Consider the following 27,161-nt stretch of genomic DNA (forward strand, 5'->3'; position numbering starts at 1 on the left):
ACGTTGTCCCTTTTATGGCAGTGGCTTTAGGCCTAGTGGAAAGATTTTTCTGGGCATAGAAGGTGTGCATGGATATCCTAGTCCCTCAAAAATTTGACAGAATTTCCAGCTTCCCGTGTTCCAGGAGTAAAGTCTGATTCTCCATCCTTCCAGGGTCTTCTCCCTCCTCACCTCCCCCTCCTTCAAGCTCTGGGGTGGGGGTGGGGGGATCTTCACTTGGTCTGCAGCCCTCCTGTTTGCCTCTGCCGTGCCTGATGATGTCACTCGCGGGCGGCCTTTCTTCCTTGCCTGGGCCCTTTCAGTATGGAGACTTGTGTCCCTGAGCCGTGGCCTGTGTTACCTTAGTCTTTCGTAATTTGCCCCTCTCCGTTTTCTGTGTTCTCTCCGAAGTTCCTATTAATTACATATCGTACCTTCTAGAGTAAGATTTCCATCCTCTTGGGGCACCTGGGTGGCTCAGTCGGTTGAGTGTCCAACTTCGGCTTGGGTCATGATCTCACAGTCTGTGAGTTCGAGCCTCGCGTCGGGCTCTGTGCTGACAGCTCAGAGCCCGGAGCCCGTTTCAGATTCTCTGTCTCCCTCTCTCTCTCTGACCCTCCCCCGTTCATGCTCTGTCTCTCTCTGTCTCAAAAATAAATAAACGTTAAAAAAAAAAAAAAAAAGAAGTCACAGCTACTGTTATTAAAAAAAACAAGATTTCCATCCTTTTTATTTTCCATCTGTTTTTTTGTTCTGCTTGCCAGGAGATTTCTTTAACTGTATCTTCCGATTTTGCTCTTGAATTTTTACTTATGTTTTTAATTTCTAGTAGCTCTTTCTTGTTCTGATTTGTTTGGTGCTTGTTATCGTTCAAGGCATCTTATTCTCATTTCATGGAAGCAGTATCTTTTCTGGAAATATCAAATAGAGCGCTTTTTTTTTTTTTTAATGTTTACTTATTTATTTTGAAAGAAAGAGAGATCAGGGAAGGGACACAAGGAGAGGGAGACAGAGAATCCCAAGTAGGCTTTGTCAGTGCAGAGCCTGATGCCAGGGCTCAAACACACAAACCATGAGATCATGACCTGAGCCACCCACGCGTATGTACGTATGTATGTATGTGTGTGTGTATGATGTATGTTTGTTTATTTATTTATGAATGAATGAAGGCTCCACACCCAACATGGGGCTGAAACCCATGATCCTGAGATCAAGAGTCATGTGCTCCACCAGCCAGGCACCCCAAATACAGCTCTTTCTAAAAACCTTCCTTTTGCTCTCTGGGTTGGCTTCTTCTGGTCTATCTTTCACACTGCAGGTTTTCCTTCTAAGTCTAGAGATCTGGCTGCCTGTCTGTCCCCACGTATGCGTGAGACCTGGATGCCCTTTGTGTGGGGGCATGGCTTCACTGTAGGAATGGCTTTTCCTTCTGCAATGCCGTGGTCAGTGAAGCTTTTCTCTGGGGCTGGTCAGTTTCTCCACTGGAAAGTCTCCTATTGAGAGCACGTGGTGGGACGGAAGGAATTGGATACAGTCATCAGGGCAGGGTAGGAGGGCCCAGGTCCCCGGGTTCATGCACTGACTTGCAGACACTGCAGTTTTTAGTCCCCCGCCTCAGCTCGCCAGCAGTGAAACTTATCAGGGTTCCCCCCAAAGGTGTTAAGAATGTTTTGTAAAATAAGTCATTCCATCATTTTCCTGTCCTAAAGTTTGTTTATGTGTTTCACTAGCTGTTTCCTCCCTTCCTGTTCTCTTTGCACTTGTGGATTGAAAGTGTTTTATTCCTTTACTGTCATTTTAGTGGGCTTTCATGAGAGTCGGACGGCAACTGCATGTGGCCAGTCCACCAGATTTATTTGGTGTGATGATCCCTGTCTACAACTGAGGAAGCCAAGGGTTTGGTGAGCCAATCAAGTTTGCCAGCAAGTAAGTGGCTGAAGGGGGGTTTCCAGCCCATTTCTGTCTGATTCTAAAGTCCAGGCTTGGGGTGCCTGGCTGGTTCAGTCGGTGGAGCACATGACTCTTGATCTCGGGGTCGTGAGTTCCAGCCCCAAGCTATGTATGGCACCTACTTAAAAAATAAATAAATAAAAAGAGGGTCATCTGGGTGGCTCTCAATCTCAGGGCTGTGAGTTCAAGCCCCACGATGGACATGAAACCTACATAAAAAAAGGGGGTGGGGCGCCTGGGTGCCTCAGTCGGTTAAGCGACTGACGGACTTCAGCTCAGGTCATGATCTCACAGTTCGTGAGTTTGAGCCCCATGTCGGGCTCTGTGCTGGCAGCTCAGAGACTGGAGCCTGCTTCGGATTCCGTGTCTCCCTCTCTCTCTGCCCCTCCCCCGCTGGCACTCTGTCTCTCTCTCTCTGCCTCTGTCAAAAATAAACATTTTTAAAAAATTAAAAAAAAGAAGAGAATAATTAAAAATAAAGTCCAGACTCGTTCCCTACAACACACTGCCTTTTTTATACAAGGTTTCAGATTTGACTCGCCTCCTTCGATGACGTAAGGGAGGTCTGGAGTGTGCCTGGCCTCCAAGGGCAGGGAGGAAGCCCCGGTATTCACCACCATCAATTCAACAAACTTGCGCTGATGCTTCTCCGCGACAAGCCCCCCCCCCCCCCCCCCCCGGCCCGGCTCCCCCAAGCTCAGCAGGGTGTGCCCAGTCAAGAGCACGTGGTTCCCTGCCTGGTTTTTCCATAAGGATTGGGGGAGACAGTCCCTGGCTCGGAGATGGATGTCTTTTCCAATAAGGATTTGCAGGAAACTCTTACTTAGACAGGTGGTGGCGGTGCCTGGCGAGCAGGCCCGTGTGTGTTCCAAACACAAGTGGTGAGGGCTGGAGAGAAATGCTGGGCTCCCGAGACGAGAGCCTAGCTTATAAACTACGGGCCGTCGCGTTAACTCTGCATTTCGCAGCGACACGGGAGAGCGCTTGCACGCGAGTACGGCCCATCCACAGCAGGGGCACACTTACACTGAGCGTCATCCGGGGTCGCTCGGACACTCGCACCCGTCCGGCGGCGCTGCGTGTCCCCGCGCGAAGCGCTCTGGCCACGGAGACCTTGCGAAGCCCTGCTCTGGCCCGCGCGTCTCGCTGGGGCGGAAGTCGCGGCGCGCGCTTCCGCCGGGCGGGCCCGTTGCTGGGCGGGGCGCTGACGTCGCCCCGGAAGGGGCGGGCCCGCCGGGAGCCAGGCCGCGCCGCGCCGCGCCGCGCCGGCCGGAGGGGCCCGCAGCCCGGACCATGGCGGCGGCGGTGGCGGGCGCCGAGGGGCGGCGCGCGGCCCTGGAGGCGGCGGCGGCGGTGACGCCCGAGCGGGGCGGCGGGAGCTGCGTGCTGTGCTGCGGAGACCTGGAGGCCACGGCGCTGGGCCGCTGCGACCACCCGGTGTGCTACCGCTGCTCCACCAAGATGCGGGTGTTGTGCGAGCAGCGCTACTGCGCCGTGTGCCGCGAGGAGCTGCGCCAGGTGCGCCGAGCCGGCCGGGCCGCGCGTTCGGGGCGCCGGGGCGGGCGCGGGGCGCGGCCGGAAAGGGACTTTGCCTTCCTGGTGTCCGGCCGCGGGCCTGGCGGCGCCGGCTTCCGAAAGACAAGCCTGACGGGGCCACCCGGGGCTGGCTCCCGGCCGTGGGGCCGGCAGGCAGGGGGTGGCCTCAGCTGGGTCGAAGAGGGAGCGGTCCCTGGGGGGGACGGTTCGTCCTGCGCCCCAGGGATTCCTGCCGGGCCACAGGAAGAGGCATGATCAGAGCAAGAACTACCTAACCTGCTTGCTCTGGAGAGTTTATTCCTCAGGGATCTCCACTGGAGGCAGAGGACTTGGGGTGGAGGGGACTGGGCAAGGGAGCACCTCCAGAGGCAGTCTGTCCTGGAAGCAGAGGGTCAAAGTGGGTATTTCCAGCCCAGACGTGTGTTTGGGTCCCTCAGGTTAACCCCAGCAAAGTCCTCCCTCCATAGACCGGCGCCTTCATGTATGGAGGGGCGGTGGCCCTTGGTCTGCCCACCACAGGGGAAGGCAGGACCATCGAGGTTTCCTTAGGACTCTTGGTGGATCGGGATAAAAGCGTTCTGAAGTTTTTCTCCTCCTTGCCAATTCAGGGTGGGGGGAGGGGCTCAGCTCCACAGCGGAGGTGGGGATGTTTATGACTCTTTCCAGACTTGGAAGCCATGGAGAGTGTCAGAGGACACCATGGAGATTCCCCCCACCCTCCCAATAATGCCAGATGCTGGCTGGGAGCACCTAGCTGGAGCTCCCTTGATTTGCTTTGAGATCTGTTTGCTTCCAGCATTGTGAAATTCCGTGGTTTGTTCATGGAAAGCTTGGGCTGGTGACATCTGCCAGGGAATCTGACTTTCTTCTTCCTAGAAGTGACGCAGACATGGCATTGTTGAGGAGTAGTTCCTTTGGTTGTTTTGTTTTGTTTAAGTAGAAATTATGTCTGATGCTATAATTCCCGAGCTCTCCACGGGCACTTACTCTGTGCTCCATTAGGAGACGCTTGGAGATGCCGCCAGTCTATCATGGGGTGAACAGAGATAGCCCTGGGAGAGATCTAGGGTGGAGGGGTGGTCAGGAAAGCCTTGGGCCTGTGGCCTAGTGAGCGCCTCCCAGCATTGCCACTCTTGCATGCTTGCATGGCATGACGTAACTCTTGGATGGCCAGGTTTCCCAGTGCACCTGTAGTTTCCTTCCAGGAAGGACGGGGCTGCAGGTCTCGCTCGGGAAGCGAGCAGGCACCTATGTGTGGCTACTCTAGCCGGCATCTGGCCTCTCTCTCACTCCTTGTGGGTCCCACACCCTTCCAGTGCTCTGTGGCAAGGGGGTGTTGACATGAGCTGTCAGCAGGCTCCTGCTGGGGCGTGCTTTGGCACTGGGTGCCTTTGGCTGATTCTGGCCTTCCTCTCGGGCCTGCCCTGAATTACTGGGCAGCAGGAGAGTGTCCCGGGAAGTGTGTGAGATGACGATCCTCTCTGTTCATCTTGCTTCCCTCCCACTCTTGAACTTGCAGCCCCACCCTGGTCCTTTGTGTTCCCTTGCTGAGTCCTGCACTGTCCTCTGAATGTGCCATGCCCACCAGGGAATCCCACAGCACCCCCCCCCAGCCCCTGAACCCTGCCTCTGCTGTGTCCTTACTTACAGAACTAAGTCTTTGTAAAAACTTGGGAGGAAAGTGAGCCAAGGGACTGTGTGGAACAGGCCTACCCCTGGACCGGGCACTTCCCTGTGTCTGCCCCTGGGGCAGGCGTTGCAAAGAGCAGACGCAGAGCAGCCCTGCAGCTGCTGGTCAGGCGAGGAGCCAGACTGATCTAGATTGCCCAGCAGGTGCTCAGGGTAGAGGCGAGGCCAGGCTCCCAGGTTGTCTCTCAGGTCTGTCTCTGTCCACCCCAGATGGTTTCCAGGGTGCACCGGCAAGACCAATGTCAGGCTTCCCATCCACCCTTCTTCCCCAGTCACATCTCTCCTACAGGCCGTTTTCTTCTGAGAGATGATTCAGGCCTTGGGCTCCACCTGGCCCTGATGCCCCTCGCACGTCCAAGAGGTTTGATGGGGCTGCTGTACAAAGTGGGATGTGTCTGAGCTAGTCTCCCTTCCGTTTCACAGGCAGGAGGTGGGAGGGGACCTGCTGATGACAGGTCAGGAGGCCAGACCTGCTGACCGGTCTTGTTTTTCTGTTGTTGGGGCCCATCCCCACTGGCCTGGTCCACCTGGGCTCCTCAGGGGCCTGTGCTTCTAGATGGGGCCCACCTTCAGCATCAGGCTCACTCTCACCAGTGGTCGATGCTAGCGCCACCCATCCCTTCTTCCACTCGTGCTCAGGGAGCGCCCACTGCATACTGGGAGTGGGGAGCAGCAAAGCCCCAGGCAGGAACACATACCCACCTCGTGGGGGTCCAAGCAGGGCTCTCCTCCCATCTCCTGCTCCCTCTCTTCAGGGATTGGCCTGGCATCCTGGGGCCCACCCAGGGGTGCCCTTTCCCCCTCTGACACCTGCTGCCTGGCCCACCCAGGGGCTTCCCGGGATGGTCCATCCTCACGTGTCCAGGCCGGGCCTGTGCCTCTGTCCTCAGACCCATGACCCTCTCCCATCAGGGTGATCACTAGGGTGGGTGGGTCTCGGGCCATGCTGGTGGGATGCCTGGCGGTTCCTCCGCGTCCCGGGTTGGGCCACCGTGCCCTGATCTTGTTTGGCGACTCGGTCCTGCCACTCGCTCACCCTGTGCTGTGGGCAGGGACACGGGCCACGCCAAGCCGCACTGCCATCTTCCTGCCTGCCCCTCGCGCTCCTGACGTCTGGTGCAGGCCTCCGGGGGCCCCATGTCACAGCCTGTCTAGGAGGGGCCACCAGCATTTCCCCACTCGCACCCCCTGGCTCCAGACCTGCTCCCCCTCTTTCTCAGACAGACCCAGCCTTGAGCCGTGTGCCGCAGCCACTTCCCTTTCCCCGACCTCTTCCTGGGCTTGCCACCCCTTCCCCAGCGAGCCCAGTGTCCCCTTCTGCTGGCGTGGCCCACGTGTGCTCAGCACAGCCGGGCAGTCCGTCTCGAGGACTGTACCCACCTCTGTCCACAGCGAGGGTGCCCGCAGCAAGACGCTCCCAAGGGGGATCAGGGCAGACCTCGGAGAGGAAGGCGCCGGAGCTGGGGGAGGCAGTGGTGTCCTCTGCGGAAGGAAGTTGTTCCTCTGTTTAGTCTGCTGGACTTGGATGCCTTTTGGCTGGGGGTTCCCTCACGGGCTGCTGCTGAGCCGCCTTGTGGGCAGGTGCCGGGCTCCCAAGTCTGCTGTCCGTGTTGCCTCAGCACAGCTAGGACCCTGAGTTGCACGACAGGCCTCGTGACCTGTGGCCGGCCTGCAGCATCCTGACCAGCTCAGGGCCCTGCGTGTGCAGGCGCTGGTCCCCTGGCAAGAGGCAGTAGGGACTAGGGTCTGGGCTCGGAAAGCAGGGCTGGGTGGGGCTTGCCCCAGAGGGGCAGGTCTCCTGAGAAGAGGCCAGTGTGAGACCCGGAGTCCTGGGGAGAAAACCAGGGGGAGGGGGAGCCTCAGGAGCACAGCTGTAATGAGCCCCCACTCGTTGCGCGGCAGGGGCAGTGGTGGGTGGTCACGTTCACCCTGCCCAGCCTTGCCAGACGTGACATCAAGGGGAAGAAAAGCCTGTTGGGGCAAGCTCGTCCTCCTCCACCCCCCACCGTGGGTGTGGCTGGACCCTGATGCTTCCCTTGGGCTCCTATGGGGGTGTGGGGGTCGGCTTCTTCTACCCACAGTGTATCACCAGAAGTGTGCACTGAGGTCCCCAGCTTCTGCCCCAGGACCCCCAGGGAACCAGTTTTAACCGTGCTGCTGCTGGGGGACATTGTGACCACCCATTCCCCCCACCCAGTACTGCGCTTTTCCAAGTTCATGGCCATTCTGATCCCAGGTATCCTCCCTGGCTGAGCTTAGCTGAGTCTAAACATGACAGGGATGACCTTGACATGGCCCAAGGTGAGGACTCTGAGCTGAGGCGAGTGACCAGCTCCAGGCCAGGGGGGACAGTGGTGGAGTGGGAAGGGGCATGGAGAGACCAGCAGCATGTCTGGATCCAAGGGAGGGGAGTGGGGGCCAGCGAGGAGGGAGCCTGGAGGGAACAGTGCCTTTGTTGTCTAGGAGGGGAGGCCTGGGCCTGCGAGAGGGTCCTGGGGCTGGGCTCTGTGGAGGGGCTGAGCACGCTGTACTCAGAGTGCCGGAGACCCCTGGGAAAGAGGCTGCAGGAGTGTCTGCACCCTGCCCCTGCTGAGTGCCCGCAGCTCGGCACTGACCCCCCCTGACAACCGGATGGCAGGCAGGAACCTGGCCAAGAAGCAGTCAGGGGCCGTGACCGACTCCTCCGTGGCATCATGGGTGGACAGAGCATGACTAGGCCTTGACTCGTGGTTGCCTGTCTCGTCCTGGTGACATTATTTCCATAGCTGCTTCTTAGACTGCATCTGGCCTGTGCTCAACACCCATGTGATTAAGCCCTGGCTTGCTTCGTCCCTGTCACTGCCCCCTGGGGTCACCGCCCCTGGGATGACCTGGGTCTGTTGCATAGCTGGTTTGGCTGTGGATGAGGGAGAGCCTGCCGCCCCCTGGTGGCCAGGCCGGGTACTGAGTCTCCATCCGGGCAACCCCAGGTGGGCACGCCGCAGGTGTGGAGAGGGGGCCCTGGGTGGCCCAGGATAGCAGAGACTGCTGCCCGCAGGGCCTGACGTGGGCCTCCCACGAGGGGCTGAGTGCCTCCCTTTCTTCTTAGCCGGACAGTGTCCTCCAGTGGGTGTCCACAGCCCTTCTCAGCAGGCCCCTCACTCTTGGTTCCAGGTGGTCTTTGGGAAGAAGCTTCCCGCCTTTGCCACAATTCCCCTCCACCAGTTGCAGCACGAGAAGAAATATGACATCTATTTCGCGGACGGGAAGGTTTTTGCCTTGTACAGGTGAGCGGGGTCCCAGGGGCCTGCAGCCAGCCTGGGTCTGGGGAGGGGCTTGTGGCAGGGATGGGCACGGCCCTCGGGTGGGTGAGAGGGCAGCGTGCGTGTCAGGGCCCCCCTGCTTTCCTGGCGTCAGCCCAGCAGGGGTGGATGGGCGGGGCGAGTCTAGGGAAAGCGCTGGGTTGTAGCGTGGTGCCGGCTTTCTGGGGCGTGTGAGGCGCACGCAAGCCCGCGTGAGTTGGGATCTTAGCCCGTGGCAGGAAACCCCATGAAGGGCACGGCTGTCGCGGGGCGGGTGAGGGGCTGGCTCCCAGTGTGGTAGTCACCGTGCCCGCCCTACGCAGAGGTCGGCCATCCCGCAGCCGGGCTCAACCCCGGGGCCCCTGCGCTGGTGGGCGTGCCGGGTGCCCGTCATCCTGGCTCCTCCCAAAGCGCACGCAGAGGCCGTGAGTAGGCGCCAGGGCTCGCTCCGGCCGGTGCCACTGAGTGCCCGCACGGCCCGGGGGGCCCGATGTGTCTCTAGGCAGCTGCTTCAGCACGAGTGCCCACAGTGCCCCGAGCTGCCGCCGTTCGGCCTCTTCGGAGACCTGGAGCAGCACATGCGGAGGCAGCACGAGCTCTTCTGCTGCAAGCTGTGCCTCAGGCACCTCAAGGTGCGCCCCACCCCGCTCTCCTGGCTCGCGCCACCCCAGCCCCCCCCCCCCCCCCCCGCCGCCATGCGCGTCCCCCCAGCTGTCCTGCCTCGCGCAGCCCGGGCGGGGAGGGGCTGCTGGCGTCTGGGGGCCCAGAGCTGGCACCAGCACCACCGGGTCCCCTGTGTTGCGGGGCTGTGGGAAGGGGCCCCCCCCGGCGCCCAGCACCCTCTTCCCTGCAGATCTTCACGTACGAGCGCAAATGGTACTCGCGCAAGGACCTGGCGCGGCACCGCATGCAGGGGGACCCCGATGACACGTCCCACCGCGGGCACCCGCTCTGCAAGTTCTGTGACGAGCGCTACCTGGACAACGACGAGCTGCTGAAACACCTGCGGCGAGACCACTACTTCTGCCACTTCTGTGACTCGGACGGGGCCCAAGACTACTACAGGTGGGCGCGGGCCCCAGGCACCCGAGCAGGCTGGGCAGGGGCCGCTGGCCGGGGTGGCGGAGCCCACGGGCTCCGGCTGACACCCCGGCCCCCCGGCAGCGACTACGCCTACCTGCGCGAACACTTCCGGGAGAAGCACTTCCTGTGTGAGGAGGGCCGCTGCAGCACCGAGCAGTTCACCCATGCCTTCCGCACCGAGATTGACCTCAAGGCCCACAGGACGGCCTGCCACAGCCGCAGCCGTGCCGAGGCCCGCCAGAATCGCCAGATCGACCTGCAGTTCAGCTACACGCCACGGCACTCTCGCCGGAACGAGGGTGAGCACAGCCTTCCCTCTGAGGAGCGGGGCTCCCTCCGGCTCCAGCCGGGCGCTCCCCGGGGGCCTGCAGACCTCAGACCCAGGTCCTGACCTGACCCCTCATGTGCCAGTGGACGGGAGACACGCACCTCCTCGCCTCTCAACGAGCCCTGAGCGTCTGAGCACATTGTGACCACAGGGAGCGCTTTGCGGCAGTCGGCTCCTGGTGTCTCCTATCTGCCCCCCGGGGGGCGGGGGTGGGGCAGTGGGGTGGAGTGAGGAGCGCCTGGGGCTGACATAGACCCTGGAGGTGTCTGGGCCCATCCTCGGGGGTCCCGGAGCACCTGCCTCGGTCCGGCCCGGGCCCGTGACAGGCTGTGTGCCGGCCGCAGGGGTCGTCGGGGGCGAGGACTACGAGGAGGTGGACAGGTACAACCGCCAAGGCCGTGCGGGCCGGGCCAGTGGTCGTGGAGCCCAGCAGAGCCGCCGAGGAAGCTGGAGGTACAAGAGGTGGGAGGATTTGCGTGCCGCTGACGTTCTCCTGGCGCCGGCCCCGCGGCGGTGGCAGCGGCCGACAACTGGGCTGGGACCAGGCAGAGGGGTTGGGGGACTTTGGCCTTCCGGTGTCTGGCGTCCTGTACCTGGCAGTGGGCCTGCTTAGTGTCCTGAGCAAGCAGACGTGCCCTGCTCTTTTCTCTAGCTGTAGCCAGAGACCCCAGTAACACAGGGCGGGGTGACGGGGGCCTTGTCACTTGGGGGCTCTGTGCAGTTGAGCTGTGAAACGCTGTTGATGCACACACACGCTCAGGCCGGGTGCCACCCCCAGTGTCGGGCAGGACGGAGGCATCTGTGGAGCCCGGAGCACTGGGCTCCCTGGCTGCCCGAGGACCCCCAGCCTGAGGCTGGCACCTGAGTCGTGCCGTATCCGCAGCGCCCTCTCCTGGCCAGTGAGGGTGGGCCTATGCCCGCTGGCCGGATGCATCGGAGGTGGGGGGCCCCTCCCCAGCACCTCGCTCTGCGCACCGCTGTAGTCCTGGGCCTTGCCCAGCCTGAAGGCCTCCCCCTCCCAGGGAAGAAGAGGACCGGGAAGTGGCAGCTGCCATCCGGGCCTCAGTGGCCGCACAGCAGCAGCAGCAGCAGCAACAGCAGCAGCAGCAGCAGCAGCAGCAGGAGACACGCAGGAGTGAGGACCGGGAGGAGGGCAGCAGGCCCAAGAAGGAGGAGGCAGGGGTGCGGGGTCTCGAGGAGCTCCGAGGTGCCCGGCGCCCGCCCCGGACTCAGGGTGAAGGTCCAGGTGAGTTGACTCTGCCCTGGCGTGGGAGCCGCTTGGGAGGTGAGAGGCAGGCTCCAGGCCCACACGGTGCCTGGGACTGGCGGGGGCCCCCGGAAGCTCACCCGGGGGGTCTGGTCCCACACCCTGGACGTTGCTCAGCGCTGACCTCGGATCCTTTTATGTCTCACAGGCCCCAAGGAAGCCTCAGCCAATGGTCCTATAAGCCAGGAGTCCCTCCCGGCAGCCGGCCCGGCCGCAGGGGCCATGCTTCCAAGGTACGCTTGCACAGAACCGGGGTAAGAGAGGGGGGCTCCTGCGGAAGGTGGGTGCGGGGCAGGGGAGGCCCCGCAGGCCGCTGACGCCACTCCCCTTCCTGGGCTCAGCACCCTCCCGCCCCCCACCTCGAAGCTCAAGGACGAAGACTTCCCCAGCCTCTGCGCCTCCACCTCCTCCTCCGCCTCCTCCTCGTCCACCGCCGCGGCTGCTCTGGGCCCCGCGGGGCTGGCACTGGCCTACCATGTCCCTGCCAGAGGCAGGAGCACCTTCCAGGAGGACGACTTCCCCGCCCTGGTGTCCTCCGCCTCAAAGCCCAGCTCTGCCCCCACCAGCCTCATTTCTGCCTGGAACAGCAGTGGCGGCAAGAAAGTGGCGCATCCCACCACAGGGGCCCAGGCTGCTGGCGGCAGCAGCCAGCCCCCCAGGAAGGCTGGGAAGGGGGGCAAGGGCAGCAAGAAGGGCGGGCCACCCCCCTCAGAGGAAGAGGAGGAGGATGGCCGCGCCGGCCTCACCGCCCAGGAGCTCCGGAGCGTGCCCACCACGGTGGCCGTCTCCTCCCTGCTGGCACTGGCCTCCACCCAGACCCTCACCAAGGTCGGCAAGAAAAAGAAGGTGGGCTCAGAGAAGCCGGGTGCCGCCTCGCCGCCCCCACCGCCCCCTGACAGAGATGGACCCTCTGGGGCCGAGCGGGCCCCCGGCGCACCCACTGGCAGAGCCGAGGGGCCAGTTGCCGTCATTGTCAACGGACACACGGAGGGGCCGGCCCCGGCTCGGAGCACACCCAAGGAGCCCCCTGGGCTCCCACGGCCCCTGGGGCCCCTTCCCTGCCCCACAGCCCAAGAAGACTTCCCAGCACTGGGAGTCCCCTGCCCACCCAGGATGCCCCCTCCCCCAGGTACGTGCGCCTGGCTCAGGCCCGCCACTGGGCATCTGGGTCAGATTGAAGCCCCTGGGCCCGGGGGGAGGGGGGAGCACACCCTGAGGGGCTGTGTCGGGGGGGGGGGCAGCCACCGGCCAGCCAGCAGGGACGGCAAGCCTGCGAGGTAGGGGCCAGCCGCCCCGGAAGCTTGGCGGCACCCCCCTGAGGAGTCTGCTTACCCTCCCTGTAAACTGGGGCAGGCCTAGTGGCCTTGGCCTTTCCAGAGGAGGGAGTAAGTCACCTTCGGGCAAGAGGCCAGTGTTGCCCGAGGGAGCGCAGCTGGTGGGCTGGCCGGCAGGGGGAGCCACAGCGGCCCCTGGAGCCCAGCCAGCCAGGGTCACGTTCTGGGTCTGGCGGGGCCACCCCTGCAGGCTTCAACGCTGTGGTGCTCCTGAAGGGCGCTCCACCCCCACCCCCACCCGGCCTGGTGCCCCCTGTCAGCAAGCCGCCGCCTGGCTTCTCCGGCCTCCTGCCCAGCCCACACCCGGCCTGCGTCCCCAGCACTGCCACCGCCACAAAAGCGTAAGTGTTGGTGGGCCATGCAGCCTTGTGCCCCCGGGAGCCGGGGAGGGCCCTCACCTTGGGCCACCCCAGAGGCTGAAGCCTCCACCTCCTCCCCATCTCTCGGCCCCCAGACCGAGGCTGACACCTGCACCACAGGCCTACCTGGTGCCCGAGAACTTCCGGGAGAGGAACCTGCAGCTCATCCAGTCCATCAGGGACTTCCTGCAGAGTGACGAGGCCCGCTTCAGCAAGTTCAAGAGCCAATCGGGGGAGTTCAGACAGGTGAGTCAGGCAGGGGTGTGGGGGGCCGGTGCAGCCACTGCTGGGGCTCAGGCCCGCACAGGACATGACTGGGTCTGGCTCTGGATGGCAGGGCGTGATCTCCGCGGCCCAGTATTACAAGAGCTGCCGTGACCTGCTCGGGGAGAACTTCCAGAAGATCTTCAACGAGCTGCTGGTGCTCCTTCCCGACACGGCCAAGCAGCAGGAGCTGCTGTCCGCGCACACGCACTTCCGAGGCCGAGAGAGGCCTCCGGGCACCAAGGCCAAGAAGAAGAAGAGCGCGTGGCAGGCCAGTGCCCGGCCGGCGGGCCTGGACTGCTGCGTGTGCCCCACCTGCCAGCAGGTGCTCGCACATGGGGACGTCAGCAGCCACCAGGCACTGCACACCGCCCAGGACAACGACTTTCCCTCCCTGCAAGCCATCGCCAGGATCCTCACGTAGCTCCCGCCAGCATGGGCAGGAGCCGCCACACCCGTGAGCCTCCTTCCTCCTTCCTGGCTGCCGTGCAGCCGGGTGAGGCCCTGGTGAGGCCGCCTGCTTGGCCCCTCAGCTGGCCAGCCCGCCAGGGGTCACCAGGAAGGCCCACCCTGCCCCGGCAGCACACCGTCACATAGGAGTCCATCCCGTTTCCTCCTGGGAGCCGGGCGAAGGCCTTGGTGGCGGGCTGCTTTTGGTTTGTTTTCATGCTTTTGGAGGTTGTGAGGGGAGGGAAGGGCTGGGAGGCCGTAGCCTGTCCGTGCTGTCCGAGCTGGTGGCAACAGTGGCCCTCTCCAGGCGCCCCCCCTAGCCAGAGGGCCGCGGCGCTGCGGCCCCCAAGCCAGAAGCTGTGGGTCCACCCGTGCTGGAGTCAGATGTTGAGCGTGTTGTGTAAACAGTTGGCTGTTTCGTGATTCAAGAACGTTCAGGATTAAAAGCAGACGCGAAATTGTGCTACTTGAAGTTGTATCTTTTTATGAGACAAGCTGAATCTGGGATCTCTAATTGCCTCTGACCTTTTATAAGACCGTGTATCTTCAAATAAATTTATTTTGCAATAACGCACATAGCCTGTGTTCTGAGCTTCTCTGTCCTCCCAGACCACCCCGCAGCTGGGGGGCTCAGAGCTGTCAGCCAGGGAGCAACTGGGTGGGGGTGGGGACGACCCGTGCGCGGAGCTGGGGCGGCTGGGCTGTGCTCCCAGGAAGCAGCAACCAGCCAGTGCCCTGTCCTGGATGTCTGGCACCGCCCAGGCCTCCCAGGAATACACCAGGACATGTCTGACCTATAGTCAAGTAGCCAGTAAAACCATCCTTCCAGAACATGGGAGTCCTACAGAGCCAAGGTTTGCACCTGCAGACTGGTCAGGAGCTACTGAGGTAAACCGCAAAAGCGCATCAGAAGAGAGCGTGTCTGAAATTCTGCGAAAAAATAATTTGTGAATTATTCAGATCTAGTATCTCAGAAGGGGACCAGAGAAATCTCCCCTTTCTGCCCTAAACCACGTAAACAGTAGTTCTAAACACACAACCACATCCAAATAAAGAAAAGGAAGTGTCCTTACGTGAGAACTGAGCTTTTTTTTTTTTTTTTTAACATTTATTCATTTTTGAGAGACAGAGTGTGAGGAGGGGAGGGGCAGAGAGAGAGGGAGACACAATCCAAAGCAGGCTCCAGGCTCCGAGCTGTCAGCACAGAGCCCAACACCGGGCTCAAACCCACGAACTTGGAGATCACGACCTGCGCTGAAGTTGGACGCTTAACCAAATGAACCACCCAAGTGCCCCCAGAGATGTCTTTCTAAATGAGGAAGGGGGTACCCACGATGATGAGGGGCCAGGCCAGGACCCCACAACTGCACTGGTACCACCTGTGTGGACGCTGTGGGCCTGGGCGGTGCTGCCTGCCTGTGGTTGGGACCAGAGCAGGGCCCATGGGTGATGGCCGTGCTCGGGTCCCAGCAGCGGAGAGAGCCTTCACCCTCTTTACCCTCCACTGGGCCGCGTAGAGGCCACCTGCCTTCCCTAGGACCCACCGGAAGCCCCTCACAGCTGATGCCTTCTTTGCAGGCCTGAGTAAAACCAGCCCCACAGAAGAGTAATCTGGATAATAAGGCATCTTGTTAACAGTATCTAAAATAACCTACTCTTAATGAAGCAAGAACCATACTAATATTAGGCAACACTTAAGTGATGCCTGCCGTGTGACAAGCCCTGCTCTGGGCTCTGCATATGCCTTAGCATGACCCCCAGCCCGCTCCTGGGACCAGAATTATTATCCCCTCTTACAGAAGGGGAGGCTGAGGCACAGACGAGCTGAGAGACTTACCTGAGACAGCCCTGCTCAGATGTGGCCAAGCTGGCATTCCAGCCCCAGAGACAGTTCTCAAGGCCATTTCTCTCAACCAGAAGCTTATCAAACAATTAGAAATCTAAGAAATGAGGGGCACCTGGGTGGCTGAGTCGGTGAAGCGTCAGACCTTCGGCTCAGGTCATGATCTCACGGTTCATGGGTTCGAGCTCTGCGTGGGGCTCTGTGCTGACAGCTCGGAGCCTGGAGCCTGCTTCGGGTTCTGTGTCTCCTTCTCTCTGCCCCTCCCCCCTCATGCTCTGTCTGTCTGTCTCTCTCTCTGTCAAAAATAAATAAACATTAAAAAACAATTAAAAAAAAAAAGCAAACAAGACCAAGCTGGGAAAATCCCCAGAGATGGAGTTAGCTGGCCATGGAATGTGGCTCTGGAAGCTGCACGGAGCACCTGGTGGGGTCCCAGGAACGGAAGGCAGACATGTAGAGAAGGGGACAGGCAGAGAAGTAATGACTGCTTTTCTTAGCATTGAAGAAAGATAGAAAGCTTAATAAGCACTGGGGTGCACCTGAATGGCTCTGTTGGTAGATCACGTGACTCCATCTCAGGTCGTGAGTTCCAACCCCACGTTGGAGTTGTGTGGAGATCAATAAATGGTTGTTTAAAAACACACACACATAACACAAGTACTAAACAGGGTCATTCTTTAAAAAGCCACATCTCAACATAATACAACTTCTAATACATTTTACCAAAAAGGAAACACAGATAACCCACAAAGGATAATCATCCTTGTCTGTCTCTCTCAAATATAAACGTTAAAAAAACAAAAAAACAAACAAAAAAACCAGTTTATTTTTTTTTTCCACAAAAAAACCAGTTTAGATTAAAAAGAGAGAGAGAGAGGGGTCTCCTGCTTTGAGCCACCCAGAGGGATGTGTGGTGGGGGCCTCAGGGACCCCCAGAATGTGGGCATCAGCCTGACCTCCCCCTGCTGCCCCTTCCTGGATTCTGGGCGCTGATGGGGCAGATCCCAACCTCTGGGACCCGCAGGGGCAGGGGTAGAAATGACTCGGAGACTGTGCCGAGGAAACTCACTTACAGTCTTTATTGTAAAGAAGTTGCAGTTGAAACATGGGGACACTGAAAATACACCATCAGGGATTGTTCTTTGGGAAGAGGGAGAGAAAGATCCATAGATACAAAAATTGTAAACATGTTCACTTAAATACCCACACATAATTGGTCTATGCTACAACGTACAGGGCTGTCACTCAACTGCAACTCCAGAGGGAGGCGTCTGTCTGTAAGAATGAAATGTGGCAGCCGCATTTGGTATTGACATAATGTAAAAAGCCGGCTTTGAGCAATGCATGAGTCGTCAGCTACACAGAGGGCCCCCGACCTTGGGCTGTGCCTTACCACGGGGGTGCAGGGCAGTTTGCTGAGGGGATGGTCCGGGAAGCCAAGGTAAAGGGGTTTGCACAGATCGGCCGTGTCCGGGGCACTGTGGGCATGGGGAGCCTCTGGGCCTCCCTCCTTGTGAGGGGCTTGTGTCTCCAGGCACCCGGGCGTCCCAAGCCTCGCTTAGGCAAGGTCTTACTGAAGGGGTTGGGAGAGGGCAGGTGGCCAGGCCTAGAGCCGTGTTGTGCCCTCCTAGCCCAGAATGCCCACATGTGGGCAGGCTCCCGGGCCAAGGCAGGTGGGGATGGGAGCAGGGGCCACAGACAGTGAGGCTGCTTGCGGGGAACTAGGAGGTGAAGCCCGAGGACTTGACCACAATCACAACATCAACAGGACCAGGCTACTCTAGCGAGCCTGTGAGGGCAAGTGGGTGGAGGCTCCAGACAGAGCGCACGCACAGCCCCATGGGGTGAGCCACCACAACAGGAGCAGGGACCGTCACTACCCTCAGGGACATGGGATGGGAACAGCGCCCATGTCTGGGGGGCAGCCCCTGCACCTAGCTGTGGACAGCTAGACCCCTGACCCCAGAGTGGACAGGTGAGCCGGGGGCTAGCTGACTCAAGAGAGGAATGGCCCCCTCCCAGGCTGATTCACCAGAGGTTGGAGGACACACGTCCAAGACCGCACTGTCCCCTCCTCAGGACCTTGGGCCTGGGGCCAGCGCCTAAGGGGACAGGGGGAACCTGGGGGGGGGGGCAGCCTTGGCACCCTGGGGGCTACCCTCTCTTGGCCCCAGATGGCCCACAGTGGCCACCCCCTCTGTCCCTGGCGCTGGGCCAGGAGGACCTGAGGGAGGTCCCAGGACGCCCTGGACCCTGCCTGCCTTGGTGGCAGCCTCCGAGCCCTGATGGGGGCCTGCCGGCCACTAGTAGGCAGGCACCTGGTACCCTTTGGGGCTGGTGTCCAGGGTCTCGGTGAAGGGAGGGCTCTGGTAGGTCTCGGTGCCCTCCACGCCGCTGCCCACCGGGTAGCCAGGATAGGCCTGACCCGCCCCGGCGCCCAGCTGTTCGGTGGCAAAGAGCGACATGTCCGTGCCCAGGCGGAACCGCTGCAGGGCCTTCACAGTGAGCGCCACCTGAGGGGGAGCCCGGGGTCAGCCAGCACCGACCCCGCCCCGCCCCGGCCCCGGCCCGGCCCCCGCCGGCCGCACTCACCCAGCTGAGGATGGAGAAGAAGCTGAAGGCGATGGCGGCCCGCGCCGCGTCTCCCGCCTGCAGCGTGCCGGGCCCGGGCGCCGTGCGCTGCCACTGGTTGGTGAGGAAGCAGAAGCCCACGAACCACAGGAAGGACCAGAGCCCTGCGGGCAGGCGCGCGAGTCAGGGGAGGCCGGCGCGGGAGGCCCCGCCCACCGCCGGCAAGCCCCGCCCCGCGGCCCGGCCCCGCCCACCTGAGAAGCCCAGGTCCAGCAGCACCGCGCGGCGGCGGTCGCGGACGCTGCTGATCTGCTGGAAGCGCACGTCGAGCAGCAGGAAGGCGGCGCAGGCAAGGAAGGCCCCCAGGCCGAGAGCGACGCCGAAGCGGCAGGCGCCCGCGTTCCCGTTGAAGACGCAGCGCAGCTCGGGGCCGCTGTCGGTGTTCACGTAGCCCTCGTTGACTATGGGCCCGAAGACGGCGATGGAGAACACCTGCGGGCGGCGGGAGGGAGGGGGCAGGGGCACTCAGGGCCCTGCGGTGGCGCCCCCTTCCCAGCCGAGGCGGATGTCCCCGTCACCCACCGCGACTGCTCACGCCCTCGGGCCTGTCCCTACCTCTCCCTGCAGCACAGGGCCCATCTGTGGATGGGATCTTCGGGCACCCTTCCCTTAATACCCCCCTCACGTATTTAAAAATTTTGGACATTGGAGCGCCTGGGTGGCTCAGTCGGTTAAACCTCCGACTTCAGCTCAGGTCACGATCCCACAGTTCATGGGTTCAAGCCCCGCCTCGGGCTGTGTGCTGACAGCTAAGCGCCTGGAGCCTGCTTCAAATTCTGTGTCTCCCTCTCTCTTTTCCCCTCCCCACTCCCACTCTCCCTCTCTCTCTCTCTCTCTCTCTCAAAATAAATAAAAACATTTTTAGAAATTATGGACATGTACCATTTAGTGAGCATGTACTATGCTCAGGTACTATGCTTAAAACCGTGACTTTACATGGATTCCTCATAGAATCCTCCCTGCAAACCACAAGGGGGCCATTGTTCTTATCCCCTTTATAGATGGGAAAATTGGGGCTCCAATTAGTGAAGTCACTTGGCTGATAAAAGATGGGGCTGACATTCAAACTGGGTCATCAGCACCGCAGGGCCCCTACACTCCAGACTGTAGGAACAGGAGCCTTCACCTGGATCAGTGATTCCCAGGCTCCAGCGGGTGGCGCTGTGGGAAGCAGGTGTGAAGAGAAGGGCCAGACCACACAGGGAAGCCGCGGAGGGACAGTTGCACAGCTGACACCCAGGCCCTACCTAGAACCCACCCTCAGCATCCGGGAGCTGTGTGGCCCTGCTTCTTAACATGCCAAATACAGTAACAGGTGCAGCTCATGGAGTATTGGGGCCAGAGAAATAATGCCCACCTGCCGTGCTGCACTTGGTGGGCACCCAAGGGATGACAGCCCCACGTGATTATTGGCACAAGTGTTCGGGCTCAAAAGGCGATACTATTAATCTTCGGGGTTCAGTCAAACCACAGCATCCCGTGCCCACAAAGGCTGCAAGGCAGGTGGCAGCGGACCATAGTCATTTTACTTTATTTATTTATTTATTTATTTATTTATTTATTTATTTATTTATTTATTAAGGTAGGCTCCACAGCCAATGTGGGGCTTGAACTCACGACCCTGAGTCACATGCTCTACCGACTGAGCCAGCCAGGCACCCCTGGACCACAGTCATTTTAAACCTGATGCTGCTGTTTTAGCTCTGGGCAGCGCTGTGTTTCTAAAAACAGACCTTCAGTTTCAACTTCATTTCTCTCCTTTCCTTCGCCAGCTCCTTGAGATGAAGTCCGGAGGGAAACCCAGGTGTGGGGTATGGATATGTGCCCCCAGGGTGGTCCACAAGTCACACTAGAGCTGGCACTAGGATACAGGGGTCCTATCCTGGTCTGCCCCAAGTCAGCCCACCCTGGGCATCGCTCTCCTTGAAGACAAGCGGGCAGGTGCAGCTGGCACCGAGTGCCAGCGGCTACACAAAACCCATATAGTCACCCCACCTCTCCATCTTTCCTGCCTGGAGGCGTTCGAGGGGGAAGCAGGACGCCCCCTCTAGGGATGCCCCACTGGGCGAGGCTGTGCCCAAATCTGCCCCTCCCACACCACCCCCAGGAAGTCCTTCTAGTGCAGAGCCCCTTCTTGCTGCCCCACCCAGAGGGATCCCAGAGCACCCCCACACTCACAATTGCAACTGGGGGGCCTGGGAAAGGGCCAGTTCCCTTCGAAGGAGGCTGGGGGATGTGTGTGGGGGAGAAGCGGGCGGAAGCTCTGCCTGATACACTTGGCTCCCACAGCCCCCTCCTCGTGCTGAGATGGAGCGCTCGAGCCCAATCCCGTCCCCGCCCCTGTGCCCGCTTCCAGGTCGTGAGAACAAGAAAAACGGAGCGAGGACTAAGGTAGGGGACAGACTTAGACCCAAGGAGGAATTGGAGGATGGGGGCGGCGGGCGGTGACCTCTCAAGGTCCCCGGCGGTTGCCGCCGGCCCCTCCCCCTCCCGCAGGTGGGCGCGCCCAGCCCGGTGACGTCACCCCAACCTGCGGCCGGCGGGGGAGGGGCCCGCGGGGACAAGGATGGGGGCGAGGGGCTAGGGGCAGCGGGAAAGGACGAGGGATGCGAGGCGAGGCGAGGCGGGATCGGGGACCGGGGCGGGGGCCACTCACCCAGGACGCGACCCGCAGTAGGGTCTGGGGCCGCCGGGCGAAGCTCACGGGGTCCAGGGCGGCCCCCGCGCGGCCCGCGCCGAACGAGGCTCCCTCCATGGCTGGCCCAGGAGGGACGTGCGCCCCCGGCGCCCTCTGTCTGTCTGTCCGTCCAGCCGGCCCCGCCCGAGGCCGCCCGGGTGTGCTGCCGATGCTGCTGGCGCTGCCGCTGCTGCCGCCGCCTCCCGGGAGCGCGCGCCGGCCGCGGCGGGGGCGCGCGGGGCGGGGCCGAGCCGGTGCCCCCCGCCAACTGGTCCGCGCGCCGGGCTGGAGCCCGCCCCTCCCTCCGCCCCGCCCACCGACCCACCCCCTACCTTCACCTGCTAGACCCCGCTCTGAGATGCAGACCGCCCGCCGAGCCCGCGTCTGGAGCAGGGGCTAGGGGTCCGAGCCGCCCCTCACGGGTGAAGTCGGGAGTCAGCAGGGGAGGGAGACGCTGGGCTCAGCCTTTCCCGCAGCCAGGCGAAGGGACAGACGAACCTGACCCCGCCCCTCTGAGCTGAGCTCTTTGGCGAGTGAAGGGTAACCCGCTAGGGCTCCAGCGTCTTCCCCAGCCAGCCCTCAGGGAAGGGGAACCCGACTCCCCGTCCCTGGTTCCCCGCAGACCAGAGAGAAATTACTGGGCCCTTCCTATGAACCCATACAGTTGCACCCTAGCTTCTCCTTCGGAAGGTCCTAACCTCCCTGACAGGGAGAGAGAACGGCCTCTGCCGCGCAGAGGCACTTATCCAGGAGGACAGAGCCCACAGGCCAGCATGGGTGGGGCTTGGGGGACATTTCTGCTCCTTTTCGGTGGCTGGAGGCTGTCATTCCAAGGGTCCCCAGTGGGCCCATCACACTCCTGTGTCTCCCCAACCACTTGAGGCTGACATGTTTAGTTTGGGGCCACAGGGTGGGAAGAAACATGAGATGGGGAGTTTGGACAGGCTGGGGTCCCCGCCGGGTCTCCTGTGCAGACCCCCGAGCCCAAGTTAGACAGGGTCCCCTCCTCCCGTTTTTCTTGGCCAGCCTGGCAGGGTCCAGGACGACTGCTGTGTTTGTGGCTTGGGCATCGACAGGAAACGTTGGCATTTCTGGGTCATTTACAGTGCCAGGTGTGGCACCACAATGGTGGGAGGCAGGGACTATCAGAGCCCCCCCCCCCCCCCCGCCACTTTTCAGATCACACACAGGCAGCTGGTTGAGTTCCCTCATCACATCAGAAAGCGACCGGTGCTCAGAGGGTCCTTGCTGTGCTGTCCGTGTGCACAGTGATGCCTGGTCCCATCCCAGTGTGGAAGCCATCCCAGGGCAGGCATGGCCAGAAGTGTCGCCGGTGAGACTCGTGGTCCATTCCACTGTGCATCTGGTCAGTCACCCTCATCTGTCAGCAACAGCTCCTGGTCTGTCCTGAGCACCATCTGTTTGCCCCTTTTGTGTGGCCATTTGCATCAGCATCCCAACAGGCTGCTTTCTTGGGCCTGAAAACCAAACCTCTACTCCTGACCCCCTTCCTGTCCAGATGCCCCCTGGTATTGCTCCCTTTAGTCCCAGGGACAATTCAGACGTCCCCACCCCATGCTTCCAGGTGTCGCCCTCTCCTCACATTCCTATTTCGTGAGCCCTTTCTCATCACCCTTTTGGGGTTCTCTCCTCTTGTCCAGCCTGTGACCTCCTGTGACCTTTGAACCTTGGGGGTCCCAGGGCATGGTCCTTGGGGCTTTTCTCCTCCCTCTCCGCTCACTCCCTTGGTCTGTGTGCTGTGACAGCTCGAGCCAGAACCTCCCCTTGAACTATAGTCCCACTTGCCTTCGCCTGGATTTGGGGACGGGGGGAGCCTCCAGGAAGCCAGAGTTATGGGAAAAGGGAACATCCAGGCGGTGTGTTCCTGAGCCAACCACAGCATCCCTAGAGAGGCCAGCCGGTTCCCCAACTAGCAGGTGACTTGGGAGGCTAGAAATAAGCCACGTGCAGGGAAAAGTCCACCCAGAGGAGGAAAGCAGCGCGACTTCTCTGCCGGCTGCTCCCTGCCTCCGATTCCTTTGCACCGCTGTCCTCTCTGGGGAGGCCCTGCCGAAGCCAGCACCCCTGTGGTGCTGGTTGGGGGAAGACGCTGAGCAAGCCACGCCAAAGGCTCTGCTTCTGCCATGCCTCTGCCAAGATGCCATGAGCACAGAGATGACCAGGGCATTAGGACCCCAGGGATGGGGCTGCTTGTTACTGGTCCATTCCGGCTGGGGGCCACGCCTGGGAGCGGATCTGGGAAGATGCCCCAAGCCTGCTCCACCCACAGCCTTCTCCAGGGCACTGATACCCAGAGCAACTTCATCCTCCCAGCTGCTGGGGCCCAAACCCCACGGTCCACTCTGGCTCCTTTCTCTTGGCTCTACTGCTACCCTGAGGCAAGCCTGCCTCTCCGCGGTCACATGCCTGCCCTCCCTGCTCTCACCCACACCTGCCTCAGCCCAGATCCGCAGCCAGAGGAACCTTTGGGAACTCATCTTGCCATTCCCTGGCTCCAAATCCTCTGAGACTTCCCCGGCTCCAAATCCTCTGAGACCTCCCCATCACGGGAGGTAGGTGGGTGTTGAAACAAAGTCCTTGGCGGGACCTTGAAGATTCGGCGCCGTCTGACCTCCCACTCACCTCTGACCTGCCCTCAGCTCCAGCACTCGGCTTCCGTGCTGTTCCTGGGGCTTCCTGGGCTGCTCTTGCCCTGGGACCTTGCCCTCCTCTGAGCAGAACTTGGACAGAAGGAAGCAGCTGCCCAGGGCGGCGTGGACAGGCCCTGTCCCTCGCCGCAAGTCCCAGCACAGAACACACCGAAGCCAGGCCCTTGGTCACCTCTCCATCATTTTATTTTGGTCTCAAGCTGAGGCTGGCCCCACACGCCTGCGTCAGGCCTGGTACAGGTAAGTGCTGGACAGGAGGCGGGCAGCAGCACTAGTGGAGCCTCAGAGAAGCCTGCCTGTGCTCTCCCCGCAGGGACCGAGCGGGGGCGGGGGGCGGGGGGGTGGGCCTCAGCCCCCAGGCCTCTTTTCCCGAATTACTGACAGCACTCAGCCTACGGAGCTGCGGTCACTGCAGCAGTCTCTAGCTACATGGTGGGGAGACCATGGCCCAGCCAGGCCCTTCACTTTCTCGTGCAGGGAAGTGGGCCCCAGGGCGTGGAGGCTGCATTCTGAATGGAAGGCACAGCCTGCACTGCTCCTGCCTCCTTCACCTGCAGCCCCCGGGGCCTCGGCTGAGGAGGAGCCAGCAGGGCGTCTGCGGCAGGCACCTCCACTTGTACTCCAGACCTAAGAGGGAAAGGGCCCCAAGAGCAGTGTCTGGGGACCACCCAACTGAGACACGACAGGCTGTGGCTCCGATGCACTTTAATGAGTGCCCCGCCCCTCTCTAGCCAGGCTGCCCGCAGGCCCAGGCTGCTGTCCCACGGCTCTGCCGGCCACCGTCTAGTCGCAGGACCCATCCTTCCAGCCGTCACGCCAGCGCTCGTCCACTTGCGAGCAGTCAAAGTCCGGCTTGCCTAGCTTGCGGTTCACTTCATTGTGCAGGCCGCACAGCCACTGGGTGAAGCACGCCCGGGTGCGCGTGTCTGGCTGGTTCCTGCATATCCTGTGTGGTGGAATCATGTAGAGGATGGGGACGGGCGGTGGCCCCGCTGCCCCTGCCCCTCCAGCTCCTTGCCTGCTCCATCCAGGGAGGAAAGCTGGGGTGCTGCTGTCAGCTACACCCAGAGTGCCCTTGTGCTGAGACACAGGAGCTCCCAGAACAGGGCTGATCCTGCAGTGTCCAACAGTGACGGGCTCCTCGGCCAGCTCAGGCCCCCTTCCTGAGGAGCTTGGCAAACCCTGACAACAGCTCAGAGCAAGACATTAAGGCACAAACCAGGCAACTTTACAACCTCGTAACAATCAAGAAGTCTCCCCGAGCATCCCTGGCCCCAGGCAGTGTGTGGAAGGGGTGGGGCCAGCACAAAGGCATAACCGAAAACCAAACCTGTTTCTAGCACCTGGGGCCCCGGTGCATCAGCTTAGCAAGGGACCTGTTCCAACTGCCCAGGCTTCACAGGGCTGCCCTGGCCCCCACATTCAGCCCAGAAACACCTCCTGGGTGCCAAACAACAGCTCTTGGGCCCCCCATTGAGGAAAAAGGAACTCTAAGGAAGCAAAAGCAGTGGATTCTCAAGGTCTCGAGATCAGCAGTCCTGCTCCAGAAGTCAGGCAAAGTGGACTCCTTAACCTGCCCGGGCCTCCAGTGCTGAGCAAGGGACTTTGTAAGAGAAGCCTGGCCAGGCGCCTCTGGCTGTAGAAAGCAGCAGCCCCGGGCAGCTTGGCCTTTGAGGAGAAAGGAGAAGGCTCAGTGCATCCAAAGCCCACTGCTGGTGCTCCCTGCTCCGGGAAACCCTCTGTCACTTCTGCACCTACTTGTCCAGGCTCCCCTTTATGACATCAGGTAGGGGCCCCAAGCCCAGGCCGATGCTCTGCTGCCTACAGATGAGGCGGACACAACTTACCTCTTCCTTATGTCTTCGGCACACTCCTCACACGGGTAAAACTTGGAAAATAAATGTATGAACTGAGCCATGTCTTGCTGCTGTTCTGGGGTCGGCAGATCGGGGTAGTAGGCGGCCAGGGTGTGGAGGACAGCCCAGCTGTGGCGGCCCAGTTCCTCGCGATCAGGAGGGCAATCTTCCCTAAACTTGCTGTCCCGCTGCGGGAGGAGATCGACCAAGGGTCAGTTCACCTCCCTAGACCAGGAGGCGACAAGGCTCCCCTTTTCCCCGCCCCAAGACAGAGGCTCACTGTCTTGAGACAGAAGTCCTAGGCCACCGATCCGGCACACGTGTGGCTGAAAGCCTAAAGGCCGGCCCTCCCTCGGGGCAAGGTTTAGGGGCAGCCTACCCTGCGGGGCACATGTCTGTCAGGCATAGGGCCCGTGGAGCCCCTCGGCTTGGGCCTTGGGAGATCAGCGCGGGGGCCCGAGAACAAGCAATGTGTGGGGGCCGAGGGCGCGGGTGCTTGTGCGGGCCGGGACTAGGGGTCAGCCGGGCTCGCGGGCCTCTGCGGGTAGGTGGCGGCCCCGGGGTGCATCTGCACCTTCTGCTGCGTCCGCATCCACGTCTTGAAGTCCACGCAGGCCCGGCAGGGCCGCCTCCGGGACGTGTCCTCCTCGGCGACCTGAGAATCGGAGGTCGGCGCCGGGGCTGGCGTCGGGGCCGAGGCAGCGGCTTCTCTCCGCCCCGCGCCCCGGCCGCGCGCGTCCGTCACTAGGTCGTCCATCACCTCGGAGCGCGCGCCGCCGGGCAGAAACGAGAAGAGGTTCCCGCCGTAGAAGCGCCCCCGCTCGCCGGGCGCCGCCATATTGCCCGCGCAATGCCTGCCGGGCCAGCTCGGCCTCCAGACGGGCCTCCAAGACGGCCGCCCGGCCAGCGCGCGCGCCGCCGCCAGGGCGCGGCCACAGGACCCGGGCGCGCGCGCCGCGGGCGCAGGCTCGGGTTCGGCCGCGGGCTGGGAGGACGGGCTCGAGCTGGGGCTGGGGCTGGGGCTGGGGCTGGGGCTGGAGCTGGGGGCGGGGGCGGGGGCGGGGCCCGGGGCCGGGGCGGGGTCCGGCAGGGAGGTAGGGCTGTGGGCCGAGGACCGCGCTCGAGAGGCTGCAGAGCCCGAGGCTTGGGTCCCGGTCGGCGTGGGCGAAGGGCCAGCAGCCCGGGCCCTGGCCGCGTCGCTGGGCCTCGATCCGCGTCCCGAGCCCGGCTTGCGTCGTCCGTGGCGGCGCTCCCGCTTCCTCCAGTAGAAGAGCAGCGTGTTGTGGAAAACGCGTCGCGGCCGCGCGCTGGACTCAGGCTGCTGCGATCGAGGCGAAGTCCGTGTTCCGGCCCGTGACGCCCCCATCGCTCTGCTCTGACCGCCCCGCGTGCCCGCGGCCAGGCTCCGTGCCCTCAGCCGGGGCGCGCCCAGCGGCGGGAGGCGCGGCGCCATGGCAACGAGGGACGGTGCAGTGAGCGCACAGAGAACGGCGCGCGCTAGGGCCTGGGTCCCGCGGATCCCTCCGAGCGACCGGCGCCAAGACAACGGGCGCCTCGCAACGCGGGGCGGGGCTGTGCCTCCAAAGAAGGCGGTGCGCGGCTCTGGGCTCCTCCCGGCCGGGAGTAGCCCGGATCCTACAGCCTGCGCGAAGGGGTTATTTCCACCTGGGGAGTCGTCTCAGCTTCTGTACCTACTTTCATTCATCATGCAAATATTTGTGTAGTGCCTAATCTGTTCCAAGCCCTGGTCTAGGCGCTGGTCAGGGTGGGCACAAGATCCGTCCCTGACCTTCTCAGCTCCTTGTCCAGTGGTCAAGACGGAAAAAGTAAAAACAAAACAAAAAAGGAGTCACACTAACAAATGTTCACTTACAAATTATGGGGACCATGAACAGGGCGTGGTAAGTCAAGGAGGCCTCATTGAGGAGGTGCCCCTTAGGCAGGGGCCTGAAGGATGAGGAATCG

At 61.8% G+C, this 27,161-nt stretch overlaps 3 protein-coding genes and 1 long non-coding RNA gene across 6 annotated transcripts; 1 reads left to right on the forward strand and 3 right to left on the reverse strand.

Annotated features, from left to right (window-relative positions):
* Positions 1–848: 848 nt before the first annotated feature.
* LOC147573215 (uncharacterized) lies at positions 849–3,264 on the reverse strand. The gene is made up of 2 exons (XR_015245308.1): positions 2,956–3,264; positions 849–890 (listed from the first exon to the last, which is right to left on the reverse strand). It is a non-coding gene; the product is annotated as an uncharacterized LOC147573215 (long non-coding RNA).
* ZNF598 (zinc finger protein 598, E3 ubiquitin ligase) lies at positions 3,159–14,094 on the forward strand. Of its 3 annotated transcripts, none has more exons than XM_086691582.1 (12): positions 3,159–3,447; positions 8,308–8,420; positions 8,938–9,067; positions 9,289–9,500; positions 9,600–9,817; positions 10,191–10,308; positions 10,869–11,131; positions 11,262–11,346; positions 11,455–12,242; positions 12,638–12,788; positions 12,902–13,052; positions 13,144–14,094. In XM_086691582.1, exons 1-12 carry the CDS (start codon positions 3,223–3,225, stop codon positions 13,492–13,494), a joined length of 2,805 nt encoding a protein of 934 aa, XP_086547708.1. In that variant the 5' UTR covers positions 3,159–3,222; the 3' UTR covers positions 13,495–14,094. The 3 variants fall into 3 exon arrangements, with proteins under 3 accessions (XP_086547708.1, XP_086547709.1, XP_086547710.1); XM_086691583.1 differs by having other exon boundaries at positions 10,191–10,299; XM_086691584.1 differs by having other exon boundaries at positions 3,160–3,447; positions 10,869–11,092.
* Positions 14,095–16,418: 2,324 nt separating this feature from the next.
* Positions 16,419–20,895, reverse strand: SYNGR3 (synaptogyrin 3). The gene is made up of 4 exons (XM_086691591.1): positions 20,651–20,895; positions 18,189–18,426; positions 17,956–18,098; positions 16,419–17,876 (listed from the first exon to the last, which is right to left on the reverse strand). The coding sequence occupies exons 1-4, from the start codon at positions 20,747–20,749 to the stop codon at positions 17,667–17,669; spliced, it is 690 nt and encodes a 229-aa protein (XP_086547717.1). The 5' UTR covers positions 20,750–20,895; the 3' UTR covers positions 16,419–17,666.
* Positions 20,896–24,028: 3,133 nt separating this feature from the next.
* Positions 24,029–26,718, reverse strand: GFER (growth factor, augmenter of liver regeneration). Its single transcript, XM_025916907.2, has 3 exons — positions 25,771–26,718; positions 25,188–25,384; positions 24,029–24,286 (listed from the first exon to the last, which is right to left on the reverse strand). The coding sequence occupies exons 1-3, from the start codon at positions 26,647–26,649 to the stop codon at positions 24,124–24,126; spliced, it is 1,239 nt and encodes a 412-aa protein (XP_025772692.2). The 5' UTR covers positions 26,650–26,718; the 3' UTR covers positions 24,029–24,123.
* Between the last annotated feature and the right edge of the window lie 443 nt (positions 26,719–27,161).

This window comes from Puma concolor, chromosome E3 (genome assembly GCF_028749965.1).
Source record: "Puma concolor isolate L17-30 chromosome E3, mPumCon1.1.hap2, whole genome shotgun sequence".
NCBI lineage: Eukaryota > Metazoa > Chordata > Mammalia > Carnivora > Felidae > Puma > Puma concolor.

Coding starts and splice junctions, on each gene's coding strand:
- ZNF598 (XM_086691582.1), top strand. CDS start 3,223: ATGGCGGCGGCGGTGGCGGGCGCCGAGGGGCGGCGCGCGGCCCTGGAG. Junction 3,448..8,307: donor GCCGCGAGGAGCTGCGCCAG/GTGCGCCGAGCC, acceptor TCTTGGTTCCAG/GTGGTCTTTGGGAAGAAGCT. Junction 11,132..11,261: donor GCGTGGGAGCCGCTTGGGAG/GTGAGAGGCAGG, acceptor TATGTCTCACAG/GCCCCAAGGAAGCCTCAGCC.
- GFER (XM_025916907.2), bottom strand. CDS start 26,649: ATGGCGCCGCGCCTCCCGCCGCTGGGCGCGCCCCGGCTGAGGGCACGG. Junction 25,385..25,770: donor GGATGCGGACGCAGCAGAAG/GTGCAGATGCAC, acceptor CTCCTCCCGCAG/CGGGACAGCAAGTTTAGGGA. Junction 24,287..25,187: donor GCCGAAGACATAAGGAAGAG/GTAAGTTGTGTC, acceptor TCCACCACACAG/GATATGCAGGAACCAGCCAG.
- SYNGR3 (XM_086691591.1), bottom strand. CDS start 20,749: ATGGAGGGAGCCTCGTTCGGCGCGGGCCGCGCGGGGGCCGCCCTGGAC. Junction 18,099..18,188: donor GCTGGACCTGGGCTTCTCAG/GTGGGCGGGGCC, acceptor GCCTGCCCGCAG/GGCTCTGGTCCTTCCTGTGG. Junction 17,877..17,955: donor TCTTCTCCATCCTCAGCTGG/GTGAGTGCGGCC, acceptor GCTCCCCCTCAG/GTGGCGCTCACTGTGAAGGC.